Source organism: Lissotriton vulgaris, chromosome 5, assembly GCF_964263255.1.
Source record: "Lissotriton vulgaris chromosome 5, aLisVul1.2, whole genome shotgun sequence".
NCBI classification, from domain to species: Eukaryota; Metazoa; Chordata; class Amphibia; order Caudata; family Salamandridae; genus Lissotriton; species Lissotriton vulgaris.
In genome coordinates this window covers 470,869,207-470,886,137 of record NC_141693.1, presented here as the reverse complement: position 1 = coordinate 470,886,137, position 16,931 = coordinate 470,869,207, and the positions used below count along the sequence as shown (strand labels likewise).

Genomic DNA, 16,931 nt, shown 5'->3' with positions numbered 1-16,931 from the left:
CTATTTACACCTAGTAATCATGTTCACCTTGCTGTAATACTCGCATCCAGAAGTACCATTACCAGTGATGAAATACTGGCATATTAATCCCATTACCTTGCTGTATTGCTGATGCCTAATGTATAAATATATTGTTTACATTACCAGTGGCCATGCTGTTCTTTGATTAGCATCCGAAGGTGGGACACAAAGCAGAAAGGTTTTACATAAAGGAAGTTTCAAAGCAGTGAAATCCATAGCAGTGACTTCTTGGCACTATAATTAGGCTTTTAGCAACATAACTGTGCTACATGGGTATTGGACGTCCGTGTTTTCCTCCAACCCTCTGTGTGACTGTGTTGGCTCGAGCTGCACAGTCAATTATTCTGTGTATATTTTTGGCGACATGTGTCCTTCTGAGACATAAACAGTAGCAGAATACCGCACTTCTGATGCTACCTGTGACCGCTAGAGGGAGCCGCAAGCTAAAGCCAGAGCCACTCATTCAGTGGAATGGAAGAATGTTTCCTTCGGTCACGTGTCTTTTTTTGTACCTAGCATTAAAAATAACGATTTAAGATATGTAGGTTCAGCTTAATTGGGGAGACAGCAGAGGGTGTGGGGTAACAGTGTGCTATGTTCTTCTGTTAAGCGCTTAGAGACCGGCGGTGATAGGCGCTATATAAACAATTTATAACATAACATATATTGATATTTCAGACTCTACACAGCAGCAACCAAATTTACGGCGCAGCGTTCTGCAAAGGAGACAAAACAGCGCGGAACCCTATCTACTAAATAGGCCTGTTGCTGTCACCCCTTGCGCGTGCGCACTAAAAGGAAGCGTTCGTTTTTTTTTACTCTGATCCCTGTCTACGTTTTTTAGTAGTTAGGAGGACTTTGTGTCAGAAGTCAGAACACACAAATGGATGTTTGAGCTCATGTGCCCAGTGAAGTATACATGTCAATAGACCTGATTATAAGTTTCTCTGAAGTATCATGATACTTAAAATAAATTACAAAATATATACATGTAAAAAATCAATAATACACTGTAATATCCTATATTTTGCAAATATAGTGCATTTTGTCTTTTTAACATTTTTAAATCTTCACCAAAAAGTCTATTGAATACCGCTGTAATATCTACAAATTACCAGACTACTTGAATATTTTCTATAATTTGAAGTTTCCCTAAATTGCTGTAAATATTTATAGAACATTTTAAATACATTTCTCTACCTAGTAACACTTTAATAAAGTGGTATCAGTAGGTTCAGAACAACAATAAAACATACTACTTACCTATATCTAAGACCCTGATCCACAGTGCAGCCAGCCGTGGCCACTGCAGGTAAGAGTGTGAGGCCAGGTGAGGGGGGATTTCGAGAGACGACTACAAGGGAAAATTAAATAATTAATGTTCCCTCGTGGTCGTCTGTCGAAATTCCCCCTCACCCGGCGCCTCGCCTCACCGCTCTTACCTGTAGTGACCGCGGCTGAGTGCAGCGAAACACTGAAAGCAGAACACAGCCAAACTGTGCTAAAAATGACATGGCTGCCTTTTACGTTTGGTAAATACAGTCATCCATACAGGTATCCGTACCCTGCCCCACCCCCAATAAGTAGTTTGTGTACCTTTTTTAGGAAAGGGGACTAGTCCCTATGTCATAAAATGGCTACAGCCACATCTTTGTTGATGTGGTAGCAACCAAACAGATCATATCTTTTGTTCTGTTAGATCTGTTGAGCCTCCACTCCAAACCTCCTTCTGGCGAGAAGAGAGACACGAACCCCTGGGAATAATGGCAATGTTCTTTTATTCCTCACAAAACCTCAGTTCTGACGCATTTCAGAAAACACTTGTCCTTGATCATATACAGAAACGCAGTCGGCCATGTTATTTAAATATGCTGTGCATTCTGCCCACATGTTGTATAAACATAGAAGAAATACTGGCACATAATAATACTTAACCATTGGTCTGTCTTTTACATATGCACATACTTGTTTTAAAGCAGCTAAAAAGCGACTTAAATAAATAAATAACTGCACTAAGTAAATACATGGTATAAACATAGCAAAAAATACTGTAATACATATGAAAACACTTTACACATCGTACATATAAGTAACGTTATTAAAATTATATGTATATATATTGTGAACCTTAATGTTTTAAAGACTACTTTATGAATTTACACTGAATCACAAAAAGCACGTTTTCTGGACCAAGATCTAGCTTTCTGCAAAATATGGTGTCAATCTGTTCAGCAGTTTTTGCGACATTGCTGTTCAATTTTCCTATCTAAAATTGCTTGGAGAAAATGTGTTTTGGAACCCTTTCTTGGATCCCGCTTCACGAATCACCCTGAAACTTTCCTAGAAGGAGCTGATGTGGATGAACTTTTTTTGTGGGAAAGTATTGTGCAGATATATCAAATGGTGCCAAAGTTCTTAGCACACCAAAAAATGCTTTTCCTATGGAAACTTGGTCCTATCTTAACTATAAATGCCTAAAGCTGTACATATATATATATATATATATATATATATATATAGTGCTCCTGCATCCTGGGCTCCTCGCCCTCCGCCTGGGACGACTCCTGGTGGCCCCCCGCCCTGGGCACCGCACCCAAACCGACGGACCACGCACGCAACCTGGGCTTCATCCTGGACTCCTCCCTCTCCATGACCAGACAAGTCAACGCCGTCTCCTCGTCGTGCTTCAACATCCTGCGCATGCTACGGAAGATCTTCTGGTGGATCCCCACCGAGACCAGGAAGACTGTCACCCAGGCCCTCGTCACCAGCCGACTGGACTACGGCAACGCCCTCTACGCCGGAACCACCGCCAAGCTCCAGAAGAGACTCCAGCAGATCCAGAACGCCTCAGCCAGACTCATCCTCGACATCCCACGAAACAGCCACATCTCCGGACATCTGAGAGACCTGCATTGGCTCCCCGTCAACAAAAGAATCACCTTCCGTCTCCTCACCCACGCACACAAAGCCCTACACGATCAAGGCCCGAGCTACCTCAACAACCGAATCAACTTCTACGCTCCCAAACGCCACCTCCGATCAGCCAGCCACGCCCTCGCCGCCGTCCCCCGCATCCGAAGAGCGACAACAGGAGGAAGGTCCTTCTCCTACCTGGCCGCCAAGACCTGGAACTCTCTCCCGACCGACCTGCGCCTGACCCAAGACCACCTCTCCTTCAGGAAGAAGCTCAAGACCTGGCTGTTCGAGCAGTAACGCCCCCCCCCCCCCAAGCGCCTTGAGACCCTATGGGTAAGTAGTGCGCTTTATAAATGTCTTTGATTGATTGATTGATTGCTCTAAATACCATTTTTAAAAAATATTGCTCCCTTTGAATTAATATTAAAACATTTAATCAAGTAGGACAACGTTTTGGTAAACCATATGTAAGATACAATATTTATGTCAGACGATATTTCTGTAATTAATAATATTCAGACAGACAACACTGACAAAGCTAGAAAGTACGGTTTCAGATACTTCCCAGGAAGAAGTATGCAATATACGCACTGCCTTGTGATTATATTTTCCTAAACTTCAGATTGAGCATAGGAGGTGTCACTATGGCCCAACTTATTTTATTGACCTCAGGAGCATGAGAAGGAGTCAGGCCTTCTATCTCTTGAACCTGTAACCATATGGTTATAAACACATTTCTGCAGCAGGTGCATTAACCCTAAGAAGCTATTTTTCCACAAAGACTTCAGGTTCATTAATACCCTCAAGCACAGTAATGTCTGTGTGCCTCTCCCAGGTTGGATGAAGCTCAAAGAACAGTATGGCCTCCTCACTTCATAAACACATTTTTTGTGTCACAGAGTTGTACATGATTGATCTTTTCTTCACAATGGGAGTTCAAGAGGAGGGCACAGAAATTCAATCAGGAAAATCTCTGCAAACTTTCAGCAGTCTGTGATGGTGCCAGGGAGAGTGGCCGGCTGTATGGGGTACTTAAAATTAGACGCTATCCTTCATTCTGTGATATTAGGGCTCTTTCAGTTTGTGATTATGCCTGGAAAGTGACTTTTACAGTCTGTGCTGGTGTCAGAAAGATGGGGGTACTCACTCTGTGCGGGTGTCAGGGAGAGGGGCCTACTGAGTTTGTGATGTTGGGGGAGAGGTCTTCTTAGTGTGTGCTGGTGGGAGGGGTAAGACACCTGTTTAGTCAGTCTCTGCTTCTGTCAGATAAAGGAATCTTAAATGTAGGGGACAAAGTGCAGGGATTTTATTCTTTCCAATGAGTGTAGAAGGAGCTTGGGGTTTCCTAATCAGTGCCAGATGAGGTGCTCCTCAAAGAATTGAGTTTTTGTCTCTCTTCTTCAGTGCTCTGTGTTTGGATTCTGGTACAGTTTCTGGCTGGGGTTTCAGTCATTTCATTTTTGCAATTCTTGATTTCAATTTCAATTCTGGCAATGGCAATGCCATGGCTTCATTGGTTGCTCCAGCTGCTTTTCTGGCAAGTAGGGTGGTATGCTGCTTTTTACTGACTTGTAGGGAAGGCAGCAAGTCTCAAAGATGTACAGCCAATGCAAGGATGCTGAAGTGGGAATAGGAGGGTTCTTATTATGTATCCCTTTAAAGAGTCAACAAGAGGTTTGTAGCCTACTCTTATTGGAGACAGAAAATGAAGAGACAGGAATTCTGGCTGGTAAGGCATCCCTACTATCCACTTAAGAAACGGCTAGTAGTTGGAGAATATATCTGAAATTCCATTCCAGCAAAAAGGCTTTTATTCTGCACAGAAGAGATGGATGGTATCTGTGAGTTTGAGATTTCCTGGCCATGAGGGTTCTGAGGGAGAATTTGCTGTCACTGATGAATCCAAGTGATTTTGAGTGTGCAGAGAGTTGAGAAGTGGATGTTTAATGTGCTTGGCAATGAGAATGAATTTAGTCTCTGTTCAGTTCAGCTTCATATCATCACTTCAACGAGGGCAAAGTCATCTTTGAGGAATATTTTTGGAAAGTTTTCGATGATTATCATTGGTGCACTGATGAATCTTAATATTTTGGGTGGGCAGGATCATTTATGTATATCTTGAAGAGCACAAGGACACTCTGCAAGTCACCAGTAGCCAGAGTCTCACTAGAATATCAAACCAGGCCTGACAGAAAGGGTCAATGCAGCGCCACACCGCAAGAGGCCATGACTAGAATGTGGCCATGCAGGCCTTCATGCTTGGGTCATGGCAGCCTGTCCAGCTGTGAGTGCAGACCCCTGTCTTGAACCCCACCAGGAAGCTGCCAGAATGGCCAGTCTAGCCTAGCCAGAAGCCATTGAGATCTGGAGACAACCATCTAGTTGATACAGGGTAAAAAGTTCCATTGATGCATGATATTGTGAGGTAGAGGAGCACAGTCAGAGGGAGAGGCTTCCCCAGTTTGTGCTTGAGCCAGTATGAGGGAATAGGTTAGCCTGTGCTTGTGGCAGGCAGAGGGTCTTTTTTGGTCAGTTGGTAGTGTCATCTTTCAGAATCTATTCCAGTGTCAGGGAGAAGGGCTCACTCAGTCTGTGTTGGCATCATGAACTACAGGTCCCTTAGGTTGTGTTAATTTCAGGGCACACAACTTTCAAATATGATGTCAGCCTCAGGAACCTAGGCACCATCCAGCCTGTACTTTGAGGGGCAGAGCGGGAAGCCCCCGCTAAGATTTCTGTGCCCTTTCACACTGTCTCTATCTACTTGCAGCTTTCCTTGTATCTGGCGTGGTGAAGTGTGTGTTTGTGGTGTAATGACCTTGTCACCCTTGTTCCTCAGTTCCGTGTTCTCTGTGGCGGCATGCTTTCCTGTGTGGTAAGTGTACACTTCATGTAATGTTCACTTTTCTCCATTGTCACTGTACTTTTAAAAATGCAGAGGTAGGTCCCAACATATCCAATTGGGTAATGTTGAAGGTGTAGTGTTTGTGACACAGTATCTGCTAATGTTTTTACTTTTACAATGTATTGTATATATATATGTAGTCAAGTCAATGATTCTTTATTCGTCCAATGTAGGCCATAAAAGCACCTTAAATAAAACATATGTACCTAAAAACAGAAATAAGTACATAGAACTTTAACAGAAACCCTTAGTGCATATTCACTTCCAATTAACATGAAAAACATCATCTAAGACCATTCATGAAAAGAGGCAGGTTAAGGCTCAATATTAAGAATTAGACAAAAAGGGGCAGACTGCGACACAACTCCAGCAATGCGCGACTTTTTGCGTTAGCAGGTGCGTCAGAATTTCTGACACATCTGTCAATCCTTGCGCCATGGTGTGCCATATTGTAAATACGGTGCATCCATGGTGGCTCAAGGGTTTCTCAGGGTGGCGCAGGGAAAGGGACACATCTCTACAGATGCATCACTTTCTTGTAAATCTGCCCCATAAAGTGCAGGTGCATCAGTGCATTCACAGGAGCAAAAACATTGAGTTCAATCCATAGAGTGTATGACCATTGAATAAACACTGATATTCCCCATGAAGGTCAAATCAAGTGGGAGCTTACTAATCCTTAAACAGCTTCTTCCTAAGTCTTAAGGCACCTGAAACGAAGCTTGCAAACACAAGGCAGACCATAGGAGAGGAAAGCATTTTTGGTACAATAGTGGAGGCCTTACTTGTACAAATTGACCATTTCTTAACCACGGATGGATGTTCTTTTTCTGCAAGGTGCCATAGAATTCGCAGTAAAATATAAAGTGCATTGTGTCCTCCCCTGAGAAATTGTCACAAGGACAGGGCTTTAGGGCACCTGGCTTTGAAAATCCTTTAGGGAAAGCTAATAACCAGTGTATAAAATTGAATGTGGTCAACAGGATGCGATGAAGGACATTATTAACAAGTGACAGATAAGATTGTCCCTGCTAGCTTCAGCTCAATGTTATATACTCTCTCACTGTGGGCTTAGCAAGCTCTGTGCCTACCCTTTCCCCCAGCTGCCTATCCAAAAACATGTGTTTGATGTTCCTCATGCCACTAGGGCGTAATGGTTGTGGGTTCGTAAACAGTGCAGGGTGGCCTAGCTTCCTCAGCTGCTCCATACCATAACCTAGCCAGGGGATACGCAAGGCCTCTTCAAGTGCAGTACAATCCGCTAAAAATGAGTTGATTTAAGGTGGGAGCTGGGCATGACCAAATTCTCAGCCAGCTGTGCATCTTCAATAAGGTCAGAAATACAGCCCAGAGCATTATGAAAGAAGGAATGCAAGTGGGGACAACAAGAAGTCTACGCAAAAATGTGTTCTCCACCACCTGCAGTTCGCAAACATCTGTGCACCTCCACACGTCGCAGCCATAAGTGGCCATAGGGATACATTTTTCTCTATATACCTTTATTAGAACGGGTACAGGTGTAGGCCCTAATCTCTTGGCAAAGTCCATAGTTGCACCCGCTGCCCTTGCCAGAACATTCTTATATGCGCTCTTTGTGCAACCTATGACCCTCTGCGTCAAACAATACTCACAAATAAGGGAAAGTCTAAACTTTAGTAAGTTCTACCCCCCTACAAAAGAACTTACGACCGATGTCCTTCTGGGTGCCAATCACCATAGTTTGGGATTTGGAAAAATTGGTTGCAAGATCTAGAGAGTCCATGAAATGAATAAAAGTATTTAAAAGATTTTGAAGACCTATGGAAAACCGAGCAAACAACACAGCGTCATCTGCATATAATAAGGCAGGAATAAGTCTTAAGCCAGCCCTAGGAATTTTGTTACTGGATGCTGACAGTACATACCTTTTCTTGTTGATATAGAGGGTAAACAACAGGGGGGCCAGAATATACCCCTGCCTTACCCCTCTCTTGATCTCCCTGGAGGCTGACACACAGTCATCCTCATTGTATCCCACAAGAAGCTGTTATATTAGAATGAGAGGAGTGTAGAAAAGCCACCAGATCTACATCCAAGCCCAGATCCAAAGGAATTGGCCAGAGCTTGGATCTGTTGACGCGGTCGAACGCTGAGGTTAGGTCAATAAAAGGCATGTGCAGGGAGACCCTCTTGGCTATGGTGTATTTCCCCACGACAATATGTAAGTTGATGCATTGGTCCAGTGTCCCTCTGCCCTGTCTAAAACCAAACTGAAAATATGAAATAACATTAAAATATTTAACTAGTAGGTTAGGCATTCCAGAACCACCTTGCCCATAACTTTTGTGGCTGAGTCTAAAAAGGAGATGATCGGAAGGTAACATACTGGGTTGTCTCGCATACCTTTTAAAAAAAAAAGGTTAAATAATAGCTTTGGACCAAGAAAAGAGTAAGTCGCTCAAACAGGCCACATTAAAAACCTGTGTCAATATCTTGGCCCAAGTCAAAGGGTCAGTTTAATAAAGGTTTGGAGGGATGCCGTCTGGACCTGGTGCTTTTCCCCCAGCTGTGGCCACAATCCCTTTATACAACTCTTCTACATGGAAGGACGATGGCAAGGTATCAGTTCCAGGCTCCCCCGCCGGTCATTGCCACTGTACAACTCTCTGAGGATATAATACAGTCCACTCTGGAATTTGCTGAATCTGAAAAGAAGGGGCTATTGACCACTTCCATAAACTTGGTACTATCGGCCAGCACACTGGCTTGACCTAGGCCTACCACGGCCACTTCCTAACAAGATTTTTCCTCTGCAGGGTTCCAAGTTTATAGGCCCTCCTACAGATTCTGACCCTTTCAGCAACCCTGACTTTCTGCTTAAGAACCATCATTAAGTTCCTGTGTGTGTCTTGGAGCAATTGCCATCAAACCACGTTTTCCCCTTGGGTCCATTAGACCTACAGTGAATGGTTTAATTGTCGGCTATCTGCTTGGTTAATTTATTAAAAGCATCTAATACAGATCTTTCCTGCGTTCCACTATCAATACATTGTGCGATCTCATCTGCGCATTACACATACAGATTGTCTTAAAAGGCCTCCGGTATCACCGTCTCCCAGTTAAATCTGGGTGCTTGATCTCTTGTACTAATGGTGCTATTTGAGATGCTCCTGCCCTCCTCTCTTGGCATGTCTAAGGGCTGGGCCAGTTCCAGTGTTATAGGATTATGATCGCTGTAAATGCTCCAAGACACTCTCAGTTTATGGACTGCAGACACCAAAGGAGCAAAAAGCATTATAAAATCAATGGTGGATGAATAGTCCCTATCTGAATAAGTGGGACCAGAAACATCTGCTCCAGTCTGTTCTAGTCAATGCAGATTGTTAGCTGTAAGGAGCTCTTCTGAACGGTGACCTAGTTCCGTGTGGTCAAAGTGGGAGACCAGTGGTATTGTATCCATGAGGCCTATCGCAAAGTTACATGTCAAGCTGGCAGAGATGCTTATTAAAATCACCTAAAATTATAACCTTGTAGTAAGAAGGATTCCCCGTCACCATACTTTTCAAGAAACCCCTCTAATGTGGCAATATGTTCAGTATCAAGTATTCTACAGAAGGAGTTGTAGAAATGTACTACCAACAGGTGGGATGATTTGTAAACGTCAGCTCTACTACGAACAAATAGGGTGACAGTCTACCACCCGGGTGGTAAATGGTATTTTAAGTGAGACCAAAACAAGGAGACCAACCTTAGCCCACCCGACTTGAGAAGGGTATGCACTTTTGAAAAAAGTAGAAAATCTATCCATGAAAAAGGACTCACCAGTGTCTCAAGTTTCCTGCATAGCAAATATTGCAACACCCAAGGGACCTCCGCCACATGGTGTCATCTCTTTTGAACCTCAGTCCCCCGATATTCCAGGTCATAATCTACATACGAAAGGGAAAAGGGGTAACAGGGACTGGCTTTGGGGATAAAATAGGCACAATAGCCGCCAAGTCCATGGGCTTAGGACTCAACAACCCATCCTGAGATGAGACTTGTTAATCAATACCATCTAAACCGATCAGGGGTTCAAACCTGTTGGCAAGAGGAGTATCTATCCTAGCGTTCATGCCCTGTGAATTTCTCACATACTAGTGGGATAGAAGTATTGAAGGGGAACAATCCTCATTAATAAATATATGTAGGGAACCTTCTATGCCCTCTCAGTGTTCCCACTCACCCATATGCCTCATGTACCTTCTTACAGTTTTTTCATTTGTACCTCCCCCCACCCCGGCTCTATTTAGTATTGCGAAAATCTATACGTCTCCAATGCCTTACACTCTAACCTCATTGATCTCTCTATTGTTTATTATTTAAATCCACCATAGCTTCCCCTCTAGGCCATCCTTCAGAATCTATATTGACGAGTCCGACCTTCAGTCCTCCAAATCTTCTTCCCTACCCTCAGTGGTGTAATGCAAAAAGATGGAGACCCTCTTTTAGAACGTGAAGTGTGGCGCCTGAGTATCCCATATCTCACTAATATTCATTGGTCATGAGCTGAATGAGGGTACCCTGAAAAGATTGGGGGGGGGGCCTTTTGCCACTCCCCACCCCTCTTTGCATTAAGGGCTTTAGGGGTGACAGTCCTCCAATGCTTTGACCCTTTATTGTGAAAAGTTCCGATCCAAAGCCTCCTGCCCTCGCTTCACTATGAGGGCCTCATACATTTTCTCTGACTTATTTGAGGTGATCTACAATTGTATGCAGTGTCTTAACCAAACCCTACACCTTCTCTACAGTGAAGAGTCCAAGAGACATTCTGATCAGTCACCTCATATTATGGAGGTTCCTAATGCCCCATGACCTCCTAGTCTCACCCTAACTGCTGAGTGGAGAACCTTTCATGTCCTAAGTTTATAACCTCCTCTCTGTTATGGAGAGTCTCAGTTCCCCATGGCTAAGAAGTCAAGTCTTTTCTCTACAGTAGAAAGTCTAAGTCTCCCAAGTCATGACCTCATAGCCCAATCACTTCTCTGTGATGGAGAATGCCATTATCCCATTACCTATATCTGCACTATAGATGGCCATAATCCACCACAATCTCCTCTTCACAGTTCCCCACCATTTCCCAATTTAGAATTGCTCTAAGTCTGGGTTCCTCAACCATGTCTATGATGCAGAGTTTCAAGTACCATGACCTCATAACCTAATCCATGTACACAATCAATTGTGAACAGTGTCCCCTTGGCCTTGTCTCCCACACTTCCTATTTTGTTGAGAAGCCTAGACTTCTTTGACATCCTAGCCTGCCTTCACCTCCCTACTGCTGCTGTTTAATGACCTTCTAGTGGGAGATCCTCATGTTGTTGAGATACCATCACTTCAATAATGGTCAGATACCTTGACCAGTGTTTTGGAGCTCAGTGGACACCTTGATGCCTCAACCCCTTACTGACCCATGAGACTCCTCATACATCATCCTTCCTGATGTCTTTATTTAACATCTTCATACATCAGTCCCTTAAGAGAAGGGTCCAGCTGTAGTCCAGGGGGAGGGCATGATATTTTCTAGCTATTTTGAAGGTGTTCTCCAAAATCTGTTTTCTTCACTAGAATCTCACTTTCTTGCAAAACTTGTTCTAGTGAGGGTGCCTTGCAGTATTTAACACAAGATCATGGGCCCTGGTTTACTTAACTATGCCTTGCATCACAAACCCTGTGGAAAGAATCTTCTTATGCCTGTAACAAATGTCAGTATCAGAAACAACAGGAAGTGGGCCACCACTCTGGGTACATTTTTGAGATCTAGAGGCCAAGGACATTTTCTGTGAATCTGGTTTTCCAGAGATGAGAAGTTTTGTTTTGTAGGCTGATCATTATTCATTCTGTTGGTCCAATGGAGATATCAGCCTGAGAGATACACAGTGCATAAACATGATCCCCCAGCTGAGAATGAGACACAAGGAATGCTGGTCATCTCCTCCATTAGACTCAAACAAAATGGACAGTATAACCTGAAGGACACAAAAATATCTCTTGTGGGACGCCTTCAGTTTCAGATAAGAGCCCTACTTATACACTGATGTGGTTCTAAATTGTTTGGGGTTTTTATGCTAAAGGTTAGTAGATCAGATGTAACCTACTGTCCTAAATCTAATCTCACAACACCCAAGACCAAGCTAGCTCATATATAATGTCTTCAGCCATGCCAACTTTAACATTGAGGCTAGAAGCAAAAAGTTGCAACAGTGCAGAGTAAGGAAAGAGTTGGCAATCTATATTCCTCCTGAAATATGATTTGGAATCCTTTTCCGGGTTGGTGGTCATAGTGGGTAATGCAGAATTCTCTGCTGCCATCTTGCAATAGACCTAAAAGGACATAAATTATAGGTAAAACATAGATATGGGCCTGGTGGATTTCAAATACTCCATAATAAAGGTAAACTGTATCACCTTAAAATGATGTGGGTGAGTTATTATGACTATGTATGCAGGATGTTGTTAGTTTAAATTGTCAAGAGCGAGGCCAGATACTTACTCATGTTTCATCAACCATTTTATTACTTCTGCCCATCTTGATGGTTCAGTCATTTCAAAGGATACTCAGGGATGGGGCTAACCACAGACAATATCATAAGTGATTGCATATTTCACTACCAAAGTCCTGAGATGAGAATTTAAACATTTACTGGGGTATAGAGGCACACAGCAGTCTCCAACATGAAAACGGTTCCACAGTAGTTCTAATATTGACCCCTTAGCTAGCACCCTGTAATTTTTGCAGACGCAACTTCAGATCTTCTACCCTGAAGCATTGGTAAAGGTGGTGCTCTGGGTTTGAACTAAAGTGCCTTGCACAAATCCAAAGACAGTCGGTTTTTTTCAACTTAATTGGAACACAGATTTTTAAAGGGTACTTTCCCTCTTCTTTGGTCCCAAGGTCAGCATTGCATTACCCATCAATATGCTCACTACGCAACTGTTTTAAGAAGCTCCAATGGCCCAACACACATCTTCAATTTGAGCCATCCTGTGCTCCCTTGATATGTGGACAGCAGCTGTCATGATAAGCAGGCTGTGGCCCTCTCCACGTATTGTTATAGAATATGAGGTCTCCAAACTGCCCATAACTGGGCAACTAAACAATGTATTTCTTTCAATAATGCCCATAAATCAGTCAATCAATCCGTATTTGTATGGCGCAACACTGTGATCCCTAAGGGTATCTGGGAGCAAAGGGTGTTGTGTCCCCATTGAAAAGCCAGGTCTTGAGGTTAAATACATCCTGATGATAAAAATGTTTGTTTTACTGGGAGCAAAGTGACATGTAGGCCTTCTTGTTGCTCCTGCCCCTGAGATATACTGACTTTAACTCAGATGTTTGTCCATACAATATATCATCATGACTTTAAACTCCAGTGCCACAGCCCATGGACTATGTGCCTCAGACTGTTAAACAAAGGCCATTTTCTAAACAGCACTGCCAATGAAGTTGTCACAGAGCTGAAAATTGATTCAAATAAAGTGGTATTCTATTGAAGGTTAAATATACAGAAGAAGAGTAGGTGTCTGACCAGATAACACAAGTTTTGTAGTGATAAATATTCAAGTACAATATAACTATCCACTCCAGCTACCACTCAAGTCAAGGGGCCTCAGTCTGGTCATTTGGTTCTGGGTCTCTGCCCTTTCTGAAAGGGGAAAGGTTATGGGTGTCACAAACACATTTATGTAGACTGGTGGCATAGCCCAACCCAGAACTTGGGGATTCAGAGTTGTAATTCAGATTTTGCCAAGGTCTGGAAGGCTCTACAATCAGGGCAGGACACTCACGCAGATCAATCACGCAATACAACACGTTTTACTAGGCCCTACGTCTAAAAAACAGAAAATAGAATCCAAAACCAGTCTCAATGATTGCCGTCCTCACTTGCTGGCTCATCATTCGGTGAGTGGACTGAATGTACTAAGCGACCAACCTGCCTTAAAAAACTACACAGAGTTTCTCCTGCACAAGGCCAAGGCCCATAGCCTGAGGCGTGGCCGTGAATATAGCACTGGCACTGCCTGATCAATTCCAGATCTGTCAACAAGTGCACGTTTGGTATCTGGCACTTTGACTCCAGCAACATTTGTGGCCTATAGGGTAAGTGGGAGATTTCCTAACTGACATGTATCTCTGAAAGACAGTTGGGCTGGAGAAGAGTCAGCCTTATACCAGGCTCCCGCTAATACTTGACTGATTCTTTTCAAACTCTACTTACTTTTCTGAGATACTAGCCCCAGAGGAAATCTCCCAATATCCATTTGCAACACCTACCACTGTTTATAACTGGAATACAAAGAAAATATACTTTTATCTTAACTGTCTTGTCTGATTTTTTTTCCTCCTGCACAGCAAGTAGCCTTTCATCCAGCAGCCTGACCTAAGAATGCCAGAGGCCACCATGAAAAAATTGTGGAAGCCACTTTTCCCTATTCAGCTGTTGCAGGATGAGTCATGAGACCTTCCAGGGGCAGTGTTGTCCGAGCAAGCTCTAGCGTCGAGAAAGTCATGAAAAGAAGATCTCCAAGGACGGAAAGACTGGTCAGCTCAACGCAAAGATGTTCGCATGACTCCAAGTCTTCATCTTGAGTGGTTGATTTCTTAGCAAAGGAGATTGTTGTGTGGCATAAAAGTTAAGGACTTTAGTCCTTCCAGAAACAAAGAGGTCTTGCCAAATATGTTTAATCATCACCAATTTGGAGACTATCCCACTAGCAAACTGCACTTCTGGACATTTTGGGTTTTCAGATTGTGCTTGTCAGTGTGGGATTCCACATCACTGAAGGCAAGCAATGCAAGTGAGTTAGGCCTCAAACTCTCTACACACAAGACTACAATTCACTGTCTCAGTCTGCGAGGCCTCTCTATCAAAGGACTGTGGCGGCAGGAAGCCTTTTACTCTCAATACATATGTTTTGCCTTAACAATGAGTGTTTGCAAACCTTGTGATCATCTAGCACAGGCTTGCGCTTTGTTTCGCCCTGATGCCGTTGTTCAAGAAACCTTGCTGCTGCCAAGTGTGTGCTTCCAGTTTTGCTTGCTTCTTGTCTTTAAGCCTGGCACAACTCAACTGGCTTATTTTAGTATCACGTAGAAAGACATGGATGGACAAGTTTTCACAGCACTAGGTTCTCTTATCTTCTCAGAAGCTGTCAGTTCCTTTCATTGTAGCTTCTTAACTCTGGCACTGATTGAACAAATGGCCAAAAAGGCTGAGTGGGGAAAAAATGCGAACCGTAAGGAGATAGAGTGGGGCAAATGTGTGTGTGCGTGTGCACAAGCACGTGCACGCGTGCCTTTTTATGCATGCATGTGTGTATGCTGTCAAATGGGTGCATGAGCATGTATATTGGGTATGACACTGTGTTCAAAGATAAACGGTACATGACTGTACTCCTGTTACCAATCTTGGAAGGTCTGCCACATGGTGATGGAGCCATAAACAAATCCTTAAATTTGTTAACCAAAGTGGGGCACCATTCAGCACCACACATGCAGAAGGCCCATGTTACCTGACCCGTCCCATCTCTTCACTTGCTTATCTGGTGGCTGCCTCAGTTTAGACCAGTTGACTACAGCTGGGGGTGTTGGGAGGATTCTGCTAATAAGAGACAGAAAATGACTAGTTATAGTAGAGCCACCATAGAGTTGCCATTATATCACCTCTCTGCCCTGGCTCTTTCCTATTCCTCTGCACTTAGGCAAAGAAATGAAAGAGAGGAAAGACAGCAGCTTATATTTCTAAGGACCTTTTGGTTGTAGCAGGCCTCCTCTATGGATTAAGGAAAAGGGCATAAAGTTGGTTGAATGCATACAGGGTGACAGAAGTATCCACCTGACAATCATTTTGAATAAGCATATGCCGGGTGAATGTCTATAATGCCCCATTACTGCCCGAACATTCTCTACATGGGTAAGAGCCATGCAAAGTATAGCTATGCTTTAAAAAAGAGATAATCGATCTACCGCTATTTGCCTTGGGCCAGATTTCTTGACTCTGCTCTACCCAAAGTGACAAATTGATGAAAAAATTAAGAGTAGATCTGGTCTAGGGAGTAGTGTAGAGTATGGCTAATATCCAAGGCTGAGGAATTATATAGGTAAGAAACAATTGTGGACCAAAACCTGGTCCTGTTGGAAAGCTGGAAGGCATTCTGAGGTATAGGGAACTCTTAACTCTTGATCTGACCTGCCAATATCATGATTGTGAAAAGAAAGATCTCCTATTGTGGAAAATTGGCATCACAAAATAACATGTGCCTGAAAGGCTTGTACATAAGTCGGAGGAGGACAAGACCATTGTCCCACAGGAGAGTAGGAACTCCTTCCCGTGAAAACAGATGAAAGAGACCCAAAAGGAGATGTGCTATTGGTTAATTAACCCCTTGGGCGCGGCCGCGATTCTGCACCTGTGCGGCCATTTTAATGAGTGGGCGGGTTCATGACGGCCCCCAGCCGTCCTCAGCACACGCCCACCGTGATGCATGACGGCTGGGGGGCCGTTATCAGCATGGAAAGGGTTAAAGATTGAAAATGATTCTTCATGTCTGTTTATGAATTGTGGCCTAGTACAATTTGCACATATGCACCTAGGCCCCTGACTCATGTTAGTGTCTGGTAGAAAAATATACATTATTGAAGGAGAAAGTAAAAAAGTTGCTCCTCTTCTGAATGACGCAGTAGTTAAATGTAGTCATGGGCTCATTCATACATTGGAATTTCCCATAGCCACTAGTACCTCAACATTTTCAGGTGACAGGTGAAAGGTCAGTTTCTCAAGAACCAACCACGAAAACTGGTCACTCCTCAGAATCATGGAGGATGCAAGCTCTTTACTGAGTCAATAGGTTTAGGAGCAGTGGAAGAGTCACTATTTTGCTGCCTGCCAGAGGAAGGAAGTCCAGATTCAGCAATGGCCTGGCCATGCTAAAGTCATCAGTACTATAAAGCAAATTTGACTTTTGACTTTTTCTTGAACTTTTGCAATGGAAAGGGATTGGAGGGAGGATGTAAATGAATCATCATGGCCAGATTATGAATCCCCTATTCTTAGGCCAAAGGGTAGGATCT

General features: G+C 43.4%; 1 protein-coding gene across 1 annotated transcript in view; it reads left to right on the top strand.

Moving 5' to 3' along the window:
• The window catches only part of ANO7 (anoctamin 7), a 257,551-nt gene extending 241,224 nt beyond the window's left edge, over positions 1-16,327 (top strand). The window contains exon 23 of the mRNA XM_086921911.1: positions 14,214-16,327. Coding sequence (XP_086778037.1) covers positions 14,214-14,245 — 32 coding nt within the window. The 3' untranslated portion in view covers positions 14,246-16,327. The remainder of the gene's footprint in view (positions 1-14,213) is intronic.
• The last annotated feature ends 604 nt before the right edge of the window (positions 16,328-16,931 follow it).